Consider the following 13245-nt stretch of genomic DNA (forward strand, 5'->3'; position numbering starts at 1 on the left):
TTGCAAAGGACTGAGTCCCAGCCCACACTAAGCTGTGTCCATCTGATTTCATTATGCAGGTTATTCAGAGCAATCTGGGGAATGGTATACTACTATTTGAAAGAAAAATATTTATTTGGACTCTTCCTTTGCCCTGGATGATACCTTAAGTATCTCAAACACATACGGTCTAAAGTTGAGCAGACTCAATCACAAATTCGGTCTAACTATCTTCTGTTGTGTATTTTATAATTTATTCTACAGATGCTGTTATGTTCTACTTATTCATCTAGGATTTTTTGAAATACTCTTTGGCCACAGACATTTACATTCTTATTAAAAATCCTACCTTCAAATATTTGAGATAGACATCTTCCACTAAGCCCAGTTCCTGTGGCAATTGTACTGGTCTCAGACGAGGCAGCAAGTCCTCAGGTTCAGTGATGCGCCCTGCTTTGCCACTGCATGGACCTCACCTTCCTGGGCTGTATATTCTCTCCTTGTATCCTCCACAGCACCCGACACAGGGATAAATACTTAGAAATTGCTCTATACTTTCTTGTTGATTGAAATAAAAGAGGACTGAGCTCATCTGATGCTGTAAAGAATTCTGGAAATCACATGTTCCCTGTGAGTCAGACTGAGAAGCAGTAATTATTCATCCATGTTGCAAATGCTACTGAGTTACTGTAGTGTGTAAGCTACACACCTATGGTCCCGCTTCTAAAAGTGTGGTCCGAGGCCCAGCAGTGTCAGCTTCACCAGGGCCCTTTCCGGCATCTACGGCTTCAGAAGCTGCCTTTACCAAGAGCCCCAGGTGATTTGTGTGCACAAAAAAGTCTGAGAAGCACTGCTTTAGAGGTATCATAAGGCACAAGATTTTCTTTATAAAGTAGCAATCCTGACGTCTAGTCTAATGACGGTGACGTTACTAAAAGAGACTCTAAAATCATCAAAGATGGGAGTTTCCCCATGACCCAGGGATGCTGTAAGATCCAGATGCAGGGCACTCACTCCCCAGGTATTATAGATCTAGAAAGCTGGGGTGAAGGTGGCTCTGGTAGCCACAGTAACTGCCCCAGCAGAAGCAAATTCTACCCTCAAGACTGAAATGGAGGGAGTATTCTTAACGTTCATACATTTGGCAGAATACATTCTGTAAAAGCTTTAGATGAAAAAGTTGTTTCTAAGAGGGGGTCTTCAAACTTTAGTAAGCATGAGAATCACCTGGTGACCTTGGTTGATAAAAGAAATAAACAAAGAAGCCAAGAAAGACCCCAGGTCTCACTCCTGCACATTCTGGTTCAGTAGAAGGACAGCAGTGACCCTTGGCCTGGACTGCACATTGGAGTCACCCACAGAGCTTTAAAAAACACTGATGCTTGGGCCTCACCCCCAGAGATCCCAAGGTAATTGATCTAGAGAGAAGTCCAGCCATCGGGATTTTTAAAAAATTGCCTAGGTGAGTATGAACAACCATACTAAGAAACACTGGTGCTTTGGACCCCAGTGTTCCAGATCAGAGCCTGCTGGAGGGCTTGTTCAAACAGATTTTTGAGACCCACCCCAGAGAGTCTGATTCAGTAGACCTGGAGTGGGGTCTGAAAAATTTGCATTTCTATCATGGTCTTGGGTGATGCCGATCAACTGGCTTGGGAGCCACACCTGGAAAACCATTGGTATATAGGGAAGGGGCTGGGGCCCAAGATGGGTGTTAAATTTTAACAGGCAAAGGAGGGATTCTGAGGTCCAGGGTCTGAGCCCCACTCAGAGAGACCTTCTTCCATGTGGTTGGGGCAGACAGGTTCAGCTTCAGTCCTGAGCCCAGGGTCAGTTCCACCCTGACCTTTTCCTCCCATTCCTATCTTCCAATCTAACTGTCCCTTTCTAAATACATTTTGCTGTCCTAAAAGATGTGCTATTTATTTATTTTTCCAGAGAGGCAGAATAACATAGTAGTTAAGAGGACAGACTCTGGACCCAGACAGTCTGAGATGGATCCTAGGTCTTGACCCTTGAGGTCAAAGTTGCTTAACTTCTCCAGGCTTCAGTTTCCCCATCTGTAAAATGGGTCCCTGCCTCAGTGAGCTGATTAAATGAGCTAATCTGTGAGAGCCGCTATGAAGAGGAACTGTGAAAGGCAGGAGCTGTAGAAAGGTTGGCTACTGTTCCCAATCCTTTGTCTTGGAAAATAAATTGGACTTCTTCTGGGAAAGGAGAAGGTTTTACAAGCCTCCTGATTGGCTGGGGTCTGGGAGCTCTCTTTCTGCTCCCCTAGCATTTGATGTATATCTCTGCTGTGGCACCCTTTGCTCTATCAGTTAACTTTTCTCCTTTTGTCCATAGATAGGTGAGATGCTCTTTAGGGAAGGGCTGTGTCTTAATCACTTTTGGATTCCCAGCACCTAGCACAGTGATGAGCATAAGACGTGTTCAATGTCAGTTGAACAACTAAATGATGTGGCTGGGAAAAAAATGGTCTTACTCTTTTGGAAGTTGCCTAGGATCATCTATTAGCAGGTAGAAACGACTCTCCAATATACAACTGGTCTTTCTGCTGAAAAATGGGGGTAAGGGTGAGAATGCAAATGGTGCTAGACAAGTCATCCTCATAGAGTGTTAGCTTAAGTCTGCTGAGGCTGAACCACAAGAACATCACGATGGTGGATGCATTTGTAAGATATCAAATACTCTCATTATAACACAAGGCACATTGCCTGATTCCTCCTGAAGCCTGGCCAGATGCTTTCTGAATCTGCTTCCTCTTTATCTAGGACACACAAAAAACATTTCCCAGCCTCCCTTGCATCTATGTGGGGCCATATGATGAGGTCTTGCCGATAGAATTTGAGCAGATGTGATGTGTGTCATCTCCAGGCTGAGGGGGTTAAGAGCGTGTGTGCCTTTTCTAGGCTCTATCCCTCTACTGTCTGCCAGCCAGATGCAGAGCATCCAGTGGATAATTTGCAGGCCCTCACAGTTGGTGGAGCTTCAAGATGGAAGGAGCCTGGGTCCCTGAATGACAGTGGAGCAGAATTCCCCCGACCCTCTCTCCCATCCCAGCTTAAGTGAGAAAAGAACTTTCATGATTTTAAGTCATTGAACTTAGAAATTGCTTGTTACCTCAGCTATCCTACTCTAAAAGCAGGGGAAACTATAAGTCCCAGTTTGGGGTCTTGAAATTTATTGGTGGGTGGCCTCGCTTTGACAACTCGTGAAATACATGTCCATGAGGGTTTCCAGGGGCCACTCCACTGCCTACGATAAACATAACACAGTTGCCTGGTCAAAGGAGACAGCAGTGTACATCTCTTTTACTAAATTGATTTTTAGTATGAATTTTTACAGTCAAACATATGAGGAAGTGAACTTGGTGATTCTGTCATTTTGGAAAAAAAGAAAAGAAAATTTTGGAGAAAAATAAGGCAGAACCTCTAAGACCCCTAACTGAAAAAAAAGAATTCTCTCCTAGGATAATTGGTATTATTTTAAAATTATAGTCTTTCCAGAAAAATGTGGCTTTGGGGGCCTCTTGGGGCTTCTGTGGACAGAGTCTGTATGAGGTCTGCCTCACTGAAGACCCAAAGCCACACACTGTAAACGGGGTTTTGTTTGGCTCCACGTCCGCTGGGCCTCATCATCTCATTTATTCTCCGCACCAATTTTATATTACTGGGTGGTAGACTCACCATATTCTGGCTGCTCTTTGGATTCAAAAGTCCGGTGGCCTGGGGCCGGACGGTCCCACCCCCCAGGGGGGGTGAGGAAGTTGCTGTCGTCTGAGGTACTGTCGTACTTGTAGTCCTGGTCCCCGCCGTTGGCCCTTGCCAAGGACAAGGACCTCTGCCACCAGGCCCGCCAGTCGGGGGATGGGACTGACCAGCTGGGCTTATTCTCCGGATGCTGATCTTTATCTGCTTCAGAGTCAGGGCCGTCCACCACCTCTATGGTGACCTGAAGAATTCAGAACAGGCCAGGGTCAATGAGGAGTCAACAGCCTCTAAGCCGGGTGACCCTTGGAAGACAGTCTGAGAGAACGGAGGGAAATGTGCATCCCTCACAAAGGAAAGCTGAGGCTGCACGGTGACATAGAATGGAAAACCTCCAGGGACGCCCAAAGGAACGGATGCACACGGGCCTCGGGTTGGGAGGAGGCAATGCATCACTAGGGTCCCTGATTTACTGACGACTGTGTTGCTGGGAAGCCTTTAATTCAAGGAGTAAACATGTACTGTGTATGTTCTTGAAGTGGCACAAGAATAATTATAATAAAACGGAACACTTACTGAGTACTAACTCTGCACCAGGGACTGTTTTAAAGGCTCTACATATATTAATTTATTTAATCCTCAGAACAGCCTTATAAGGTTGGTTCTATTGATTGGCCCTTGTGGCTGCTGATCTCCAAAGATGTCCCCGGCAATTCCTCCCATTCTGGTATGTGTGTGCCACACCTCTCATCAAGAGGTGGAGTTCGTCTCCCCTCCTTTTCAGTCTGGGCTGGCCTTGTGACTCACTGTATCCAGTAGAATGTGTTAGGTGTGACAATGTGACAAGCCTTATGAGGTCTTGCAATTTCCATTTTCATTCTCTTGGCATGTTCCTACCATTATGTACAGAAGCCCAGCCTAGACCACTGCTCACAGAGCCACCACGTGAAGAGGCAGGGCACATAGAGGAGAAAAAAGAGTCCTCTCAGTCACTGGCCAGCTCTGAGGCCCCGGTCTTGTGTGTGGGGTCATTTTGGATCCTCCAGCCCAGATGGGTCATCCTAGCTGATACCACGTGGAACGGAGATGAGCTCTCCTGGCTGAGCCCTGCTCAAACTCCTGACCCATAGGACCGTGAGCAATCCAGTGGTTGTTGCTTTAAGCTATTAAGTTTTGGGGTGGTTGCTAGACAGCTTTTTATAGACAGGGAAACTGGCACACAGAGAAGTTAACAACTTGCCTAAGGTCACAGAGCTAGTAACTGGCAGCCATGGGTAGTCGAGCTCCAGAGCCCATGCTCTTACCGACTTTGCCGTACTGCCTCTCAAAAAGTCAGTCACCGAGGTAGTGTCCCCTCCTGTGACCAAGTGAGCAAAGAGGCCACTGATGCTGGTGGGGGCTGGATGCCACAAGTCGTGTAGAGATGTGAGCACAAGGTCCTTAAGGTCCAGGATGTCACAGCTTTTCACTCATCCCTAGTCCAGACCCAGCACACACTCCTTAACCGACCCTCAGGGTCAGAGCAGATAGTTCCAGAGTCAAGGTCAGAACTTGCTCTTGGATTTATGGAGCCTAGTTTGGAAGTCACGGGGCTGAAGGAATGCAGCTTCTTGGCTTCGAGAGACAATCAACATAGAGAAACTTGTTTAAAAAACATAATAAAAGACTCCTTGGGTTCCTTTGGCCATCGCATAGCTCTTGCAACACCCCCTGGATGAGTTATGTGCAAATGAATCAGAAACATGCGCTCCAAGTAATCAGCGCAAGATGTATTGGGCAGATGCTTTTCCAGTTTTGCCCTAACCGGACATCTGAGCGATTTGCTGACATACTCTGCCACATTGCACCGGGTCGTGCCAATCCCTGAGACAAACAGACCCTTCCTTTTGTCTTAGGAATGGGAAGGTTTGAATTCTACTTGCTTTGACATTTTAAAGAAGTTGCCCAGCTCATGGTGGGCCTGGGCTGTGGCCTTGTGTGGTCCAGACACAAAGTTAAGGGTGTGGCCTTCCATCCCAGAGTATACTTGGGCTGTGGCAGGCCGAGTGCATCTCTTCTTCTGGTGTGGGATGCCTAGAAGGGCACCACTGGCTTGCTTCCATGCCACCACCATTACCCCAGTCTCATAAGCATCCCTTGCATATTTGTAAATAATTATGGGACATTTAGTAACCCCCGAAAAGAAAAAAGAAAAGAAAGAATTACATCATTTGCCTTGTATCATTGCTGTTTGCTGAAGGGATGGTTGTTGAAAATGGACGGGGACCTGGACCCACACGCAACGCTGTAAGGGCAATGCGGAAGAAATACACAGCTGGGCTGCGCAGACCTGAGCTGGGCAGTGATGCGGTGATGCCGAGCCTTTGAAGACAACCTTTCTCCTCTGCAGTCCAGGCCCCCTGTGCCTGCAGACAGAACAACTGAGCCGCAACAATCGTCTGCAAGGCTATTAAGGGTTCTGGAGGGGAGAAGCTGCCAAGAGCCAGGCAAGCCTGCAATTATGGTAATGAAATCAGACTCTGGGTAGGAGATAAGGGGGAATGGGCTGGACAGTTTTGGTATTCCATTTGTATCCAGACTGGAGTCAAAGGGATTGCCTAAACAAAACGTGCCCTGCAATTTCTCCAAGCTGGGAATCAAAACAATTTCATGTTTTAAGCTATTACCGTCAATATGACTTTTTTTCCCCCCGCAAACTACTGCTCAGATCCAAACAAAACAGATTTGTTGCCTGGCCAGGCAATGAGTAGCAAAATATGAATTTACTCCAAAAACTATATTGATGACTAAATCTCATCAGTTTAGAGGTTTCTTTTTCCCCTTTCATTTTTAGCCACTGCTCCAACTGAATTAAAACACACACACACACACACAAAATAAAAAACACACAAAACTTAGGATCCACCCTTCCCTGCAGTTAAGAATATGGAAACCTCATACAGACATCAAATGAAGAAATGTAATCTTGAGCCTGAAATTTCATAGGCATCCAATTAAAAAGACTTAATGAGCACGATCATGACTTCTCGAATGGTGCGGATTAGTTCTATGTTTCCTGTTGCTCTTATTATATTTACATGTTCTTTAGCATCAAAGAATCTGTTCCTAAAAATGTCTTGAACAATAATAAGTGTGATGAGCTGAAGGTGTGGTAGTGAGCACAGCAGATTTCCAAGCTGATAGATCTTACCATTCTTTTGCATCCTTAATACACAGAATTGAAGCATCTGTAGTACATTGGTTTCTTCTGGACTTTTCTGTACCATGAATCAAGATAGTAAAAGAAAGAGAACTTTTCCAAAAGACCCAACTCCAACTTCTGGCAGAATCTTGTCAGCTCTAAGAAAGAGAGTCTAGAATAGGTGCCAATTCGGAGAATTCCATCCAAAATTAGGAAAGGAGGATAAAATGCTTTGTAATATTACCTGTTTCTTTCTTTCTCTTGAGAGTTTTAAACATTTATTAGAAACAAACTCTTTGCTCTTGCTCTGAAAAGCACTTTCCACTGGGAAACTAACACAATTCTTAGTCTAACTGATAATAAACTAATGACACTGGGAATACAGAAGCCTTGACTTTCTGAACTCAGGAGAATCTTCTAGAAGCTTCTAACTTGGTCCTCTAAGCCTTGAGAGCTATGGTGACTAGGCAGATTTGGGTTCGTATTTATTTCCCAGAGAGGAAAATGAGGCCTGGGAAGTGAAATGATTCTTCAAAAGCACAGAGCATCCGGGGACAGGACGACAGTCTCCAGCAAAGGGCTAGACCCCCGATTATGTACCCCTTCTTCCCTGACAATTGCCGAAGAAAGAACACAAAGGACTAAGTAGATATATAATCCCTCCCTCTCAGACCCACTGATGCTCTAAAAACAACTCTGGCAGCTCCAGTAAGTGTGGCTAATGCTTTGAGAGTTGCAGCATATGCTCGTTCAAATATCACTGCTTGTTGTACAGAAGTTAAACCCACATTTCAGGCATAGAAACTGGCCTAGAGAATTCACGTTCCTGAGGTGAACAGCAAGGAAGGTGGAGAGCTGGACTCAAAATTCATGATTCTTAATTATTTTATACGTTTCCTCTGTCATCTTCATGCTCACTGACATCACCAACCAGCATCCACCAGTCTGGGGAATCTTCCCATATTCCTGTCTCTGTGCTGAGTGCTTCATGTGGATGATTTCATTTAATCCTCACAACAATCCTACTACTACAGAGTATTGTACTGCAGAGGTACTACTCACAGGCTGTGTCATCATTCCCATCGTATAGACAAGGAAATTGAGACATAGAGAGGTCGAGTAACCTGCATGCAGCCATAGAGGCCAAGCCTGGTCAACAAAACAGTGGTACCAGAGCCCAAGGGCAGGTTGGTGGACTCTAGCTCATGACAGGGACTGCAGGGCCTCCATAAGAGTCTGAACAATACCGGCTTGTCCCCTGGAGTGTGTGGGCCCATCTCTTGGGCTCAGAGATTTCTTGGTTCTTACTTGGCCAGGCCTGCCATTCTAAAAGGATTTTAGGAAAAACGGAGGAGGGGAAATCAGAAGTAGAAGCACGTACAACACCTGCAGCCCTGGCCAACTCATCTGATTGTATCAAGAGGTCTACGGCCGTGTAAATAAGTCTGTGCGAGGGGAAAAAAAGGCCTTTCGATGACTATTTTTGTGTCTCCCTCAATGGAAGAAAAGAAATAAATACATTGGTTGAAATGAATACAGATCTCAGATTGACCCAGAAAAGAGAACTATTTGGTGGTGAATAGCCACTGTGGTCATGAATTGATGCAGTGAGCCTAATAATGAGTTTATTTTAGAGATTTTTGTCTTTGCTATCTGACCATCAGCTGCAGACCAGAAACTTAGCCAAGGATACTGAGGTTCAAGTTGAACTTCTCCTGGGAGATTTACTTTCTTTCCTGAGTGATTTATTTATTTATTTATTCGTTGCCAAAACCCCAACTTCTAGTTTTGTTTTAAATTTAATATGGAGATTGGGTTCAGGAGTTTGAGGCTATTTCTTTCTCTTTTGTGCATTGTTTTTTTTTTTTTCCCCCTCACTCACTTCCACAGCCTGAAGCCAGTCTTAAAATGGAGAGCCCAATCCACATGGGACAGAGGCCACCTGGCTTCAGGGGTTAAAAAAAAAAAAAAAAAAAGCTCTAAAAAGCTGGGCTTTTTAAAGGATTTCCCTTCCTAAAAGTCAAGAGGCCCAAGAGCTCAGCATTGTCACTTTGGAAAGGTGTGGGCGGTTTGGCAGGGGGGCACAGCAGACCCCAGCCTTGGAGCGTGGGAAATGCTTGCAGACACAGGGGGGCTGGGGGGAGGTTCAGAGAGATGGGTATCAGATTCCTGGGTAGCTCCTGGCTCCAGTGAGGGCTGCCTAAGTGGGGGTGAGGGGCAGGTTGCCAGGGGATGGGGGGAGACCAGGCCAGGGGTCCCGGCAGGGGAAGCCGACCCACTGATATGCCTTCACCTGTTTTCAGTCCACTCCCCAGGGAGAGACAATGCCTGGATGGCCCGGGGTGACCGGTGGGACTGTCTGCTTGGCTGAATCGGCCCTGTGTCAAACCAGTGCCACTTCAGACCTAGGGACACATACAGACTGAAAGTGAGGGGAGGGAAAAAGATATTCCATGTAAATGGAAATCAAAAGAAAGCTGGAGTAGCAGTTCTCATATCAGAAAAAATAGACATTAAAACTAAGACTATTACAAGACACAAAGAAGGTAAAAAGCTGTTTAAAGGATTTCCCTTCCTAAAAGTCAAGAGGCCCAAGAGCTCAGCATTGTCACTTTGGAAAGGTGTGGGCGGTTTGGCAGGGGGGCACAGCAGACCCCAGCCTTGGAGCGTGGGAAATGCTTGCAGACACAGGGGGGCTGGGGGGAGGTTCAGAGAGATGGGTATCAGATTCCTGGGTAGCTCCTGGCTCCAGTGAGGGCTGCCTAAGTGGGGGTGAGGGGCAGGTTGCCAGGGGATGGGGGGAGACCAGGCCAGGGGTCCCGGCAGGGGAAGCCGACCCACTGATATGCCTTCACCTGTTTTCAGTCCACTCCCCAGGGAGAGACAATGCCTGGATGGCCCGGGGTGACCGGTGGGACTGTCTGCTTGGCTGAATCGGCCCTGTGTCAAACCAGTGGATTTCAACAAAAGACCAGAGCTCTGAGGAAGGGGCGAGGGCTGACAACGTGAAAACCATCACCCCTTTTAGAAAGCACCTCATCTTTTAAAGGACCACCGGGGAGCTGGTTTACTCAAGTGCAGTGGGGCATGAGGCTACAGCGGCCAGTGCTGCATGTGTGTGTGTGTGTGTGTGTGTGTGTGTGTGTGTGTGTGAGTTCGTGTGTATGTACGTGCCCTCACACACACTCACACTCAGACCTAGGGCTGGGGCTCCCAGGGGTAGCAGCTGCATCAGTCTTTCTTTGAGCATCTTTCTGCATCACTAACACTCCCCCTTCATAATTTTCCAGAAAGAGAAAGGACAGGAATGCAGTTCAGTGTTCCATCATCAATGAGATCAATAAAACAGAGGCTGCCCTACCTCACCCCGCTGACTGCCTGCAGAAGGTTAACAGACACAGGGCTTGTGCAAGGCAGAAATTGGATGACCCAACTGGCCGGCGGGCAACAGGACAGCACTGGCCTGGTCTTTGATTCTGATGGCATCTGGGTTGAAGCCTCATTTGTTTCGGGTCCATTTTGCCAGAAACCCTGATATTTGGAGCTACGGGGAAACCTACACTCTTGGGAGGTATAGTGATTTCTTCTGTCCAAAGGGTAACTCAAGAAACATATAGGGACCTCATAGGAGTCGCCTGGTCCCCTTCCCGCCTTGTGCTACAAAGCATCCCTTTCTGAAGCTGCTCCTGGAGGCAAACTTCTTGTATGTGCTGGGGCAGTGCTGAGACAGAGTGAAGACAAAGTGGGGATTCCTTTGCACCTGTTAGAAGTCTATACAAACAGGTGACTGTGGGCTCAGAGGGAACAAGGACGAATGATTTCCATTTGTCCCATCTCCGCTGCCATCCTTGTGACGGCACAAGGGGAAGCTGCGTTTTATCAAAGTCCAAGAGGCTTTGTTGGAGAGTCTCAAGTGTGGTGATCTCGTAACTCATCCTCCATTTATCCTCTGTTCCATTGTCTCACTTTATAGTTCTCTCCGCACCCATAAACTCCAACCACCCTCTCATCCCTCAGGAAGCCCAGCGGAACTGTTCCAAAGCACTCTTTACTTCGCGTCTGGCTAAAAAACACAGCTTATTCTGATGAAAAATGTATTGCGAGCTCGGGGGTTTTACTGAGCTCATGCACAAATCCATCGCTTCATGGCTGCCCTCTTCTTTTTATGGAAGTCATTTGGGTTCCCCAGATCTGAGGATCCCAACCACTTTTGCCCCACTGTTCTTCCCTGACAGTCAGGTTAATGTTTTAAAAAGGCCCAAGTGGGGTCTGAGGACTTGCTGATGGATGGATTTATCTGGGAGAGAGAAAGGGGATCCTGAGAAATTTTGTTAGAAATTCGGTTCTAGGTGGAGCTCCATGCACTTAGTAAATTTCTAATGAGGGGACTGCAGCCTTCCAGTCCCCTGCATCCAGGTCTTTTCTTGTAAGTTTATATTAGTAACTCTTAAATCGATTATATTAATAGCTCAGTCCTCAGCATTAAGCCCCACAGCGACATTGCCCATCTCCGAAAAAAAAATGCAAGCTACAGCAAACCTAAAATTGTTGTGGGCATGATCTAAGCATCCTTGGGATAAGGGTGGTTTAGTCCTAGAACAGTAAAATCTATCAACAAGGAAAAATCACTTCCTGTCAATGAAGGCGTGATGGGGAGCCTCTTTGAGCAACAGTAAGGAGATGTCTGTACCTTTTTTTGCCAGTCTGCACCTCCCCCAAGTGGATCCTTTGTTCTTTATCAGAGAGCCATGTGACCAGTTCCCAGAGAGAGGGCAGTGGATCGAAAGGTCTGTTTTCCCCATTAATCAACTAGAACAGTCCAAGACTTATTGGAAATATTAATTGGTCCATGCAGTGATTTCAGCACATGGGTTGTCAAAGAGTGACCTCCGAAACATCTTTCACTTATGTACCCTCAACGCTGCCCTGCCCTAATCTTCCCAAATATCCCATCTATTCAGGTCTGTCCTCCATGGAACTCAGCGCTTTTTCTGCCTCTGTCTCCACAATCCTTCTGGCACTGTCTTGGGTGGTAGCCGGGATCTTTACACCTACGTCATTTCCTGGAGGGAGAACACCTTGCATTTCTTTTTTTTTTTTTTTTTTTTGCGGTACGCGGGGCCTCTCACTGTTGTGGCTTCTCCCGTTGCGGAGCACAGGCTCCGGACGCGCAGGCTCAGCGGCCATGGCTCACGGGCCCAGCCGCTCCGCGGCATGTGGGATCTTCCCGGACCGGGGCACGAACCCATGTCCCCTGCATCGGCAGGCAGACTCTCAACCACTGCGCCACCAGGGAAGCCCCCATACACCTTGCATTTCTTAACTTCCCAGAAGCTAACACGGCATTGAGGTGTATTCTCAGGGACATTCAGTAGTCATAACAACATTGGTGTTAGGAGCAAAACAACTCTGGCCAAGGAAATCTGATCTAAAAGGGTGTCACACAGACAGCGTTAGTCTTGCGAGAGAGACCACTAACCTAATTATGGATCAATTGTTCCAAGGTCAGGTTCAGGAACTTTCTGCCATGGAAGCTAATTGGAAGTTGATGCAGAGAAAGAATAAGGACAAGCTGCCCTTCCTCCAGTGAAAGGAGTTGAGGATAAACTTAAAAGTATGGAAGCAGGCACCTGAGGACTCGGGCTGCACAGGGCCAGGCTGCCCAGGGGGACGAGCTGCCCTCGGACGCCATGGGTACCGTCTCTGGGAAGAAACAGTGGGAGACACAAGCAAAATTCAAAATGAGGAGTTTGTTTTTGAAACATGAAATGGTAGGGTGAGTATTCTTGGGAGCCTGAGAGACTGGATTTACTAGCCATGTGGACTTGGGCAAACCAAATGGGAACTTCCTGAGAGTCAGTTGCATTATTGATAATATTGGAGGGATGACGTGGGCTCCATAAGGGTATTGGGAGAGTCAAATCGGATCCACCTTTACTTTGTAAAGTAAAATGTGCTATTTCAGTGCAGATGAGAGTTCTTATTTTCAGTTCCAGGTACCTCTTTCCTAACCTCCCATTTCCTTCAGCGTCATCCCAGCTCATCTTAGTGATATGTATTCCTCTCTCTCCTAGAAACTTCTGTTATCACCTCCTTTCCTCTTATCAAACATTTTTTATCAGTCATTTACACTTTGGAGCAACTGAAGTGTTGTCAGCGCCTAAAGGAATTTCTGGTGTCTAAGGCAAGCTAGAGAGGCATTTGAGAGACAGTGTCTTCCTGAGCATCTTAGAAATCACACTCTATGATCTGCCTCATCTACTCATGTGTCTGATTGGCCTTTCCCTATAGCTAACATATTTCATCAATTTCAAGGCATATTATTTTGTTTTGTTTTCACATTTCTTTCTTTTTTTTTTTTTTTTTTTTTTTTTT

General features: G+C 46.4%; 1 protein-coding gene across 1 annotated transcript in view; it reads right to left on the minus strand.

Moving 5' to 3' along the window:
* Positions 1-13245, minus strand: part of ISM1 (isthmin 1) — a 29853-nt gene that overhangs the window by 15885 nt on the left and 723 nt on the right. Inside the window, exon 2 of the mRNA XM_007450198.1 lies at positions 3669-3933. Within this exon, the coding sequence (XP_007450260.1) occupies positions 3669-3933 (265 nt within the window). The remainder of the gene's footprint in view (positions 1-3668; positions 3934-13245) is intronic.

This window comes from Lipotes vexillifer, unplaced genomic scaffold (assembly GCF_000442215.2).
Source record: "Lipotes vexillifer unplaced genomic scaffold, Lipotes_vexillifer_v1.1 scaffold137, whole genome shotgun sequence".
Lineage (NCBI taxonomy): Eukaryota > Metazoa > Chordata > Mammalia > Artiodactyla > Lipotidae > Lipotes > Lipotes vexillifer.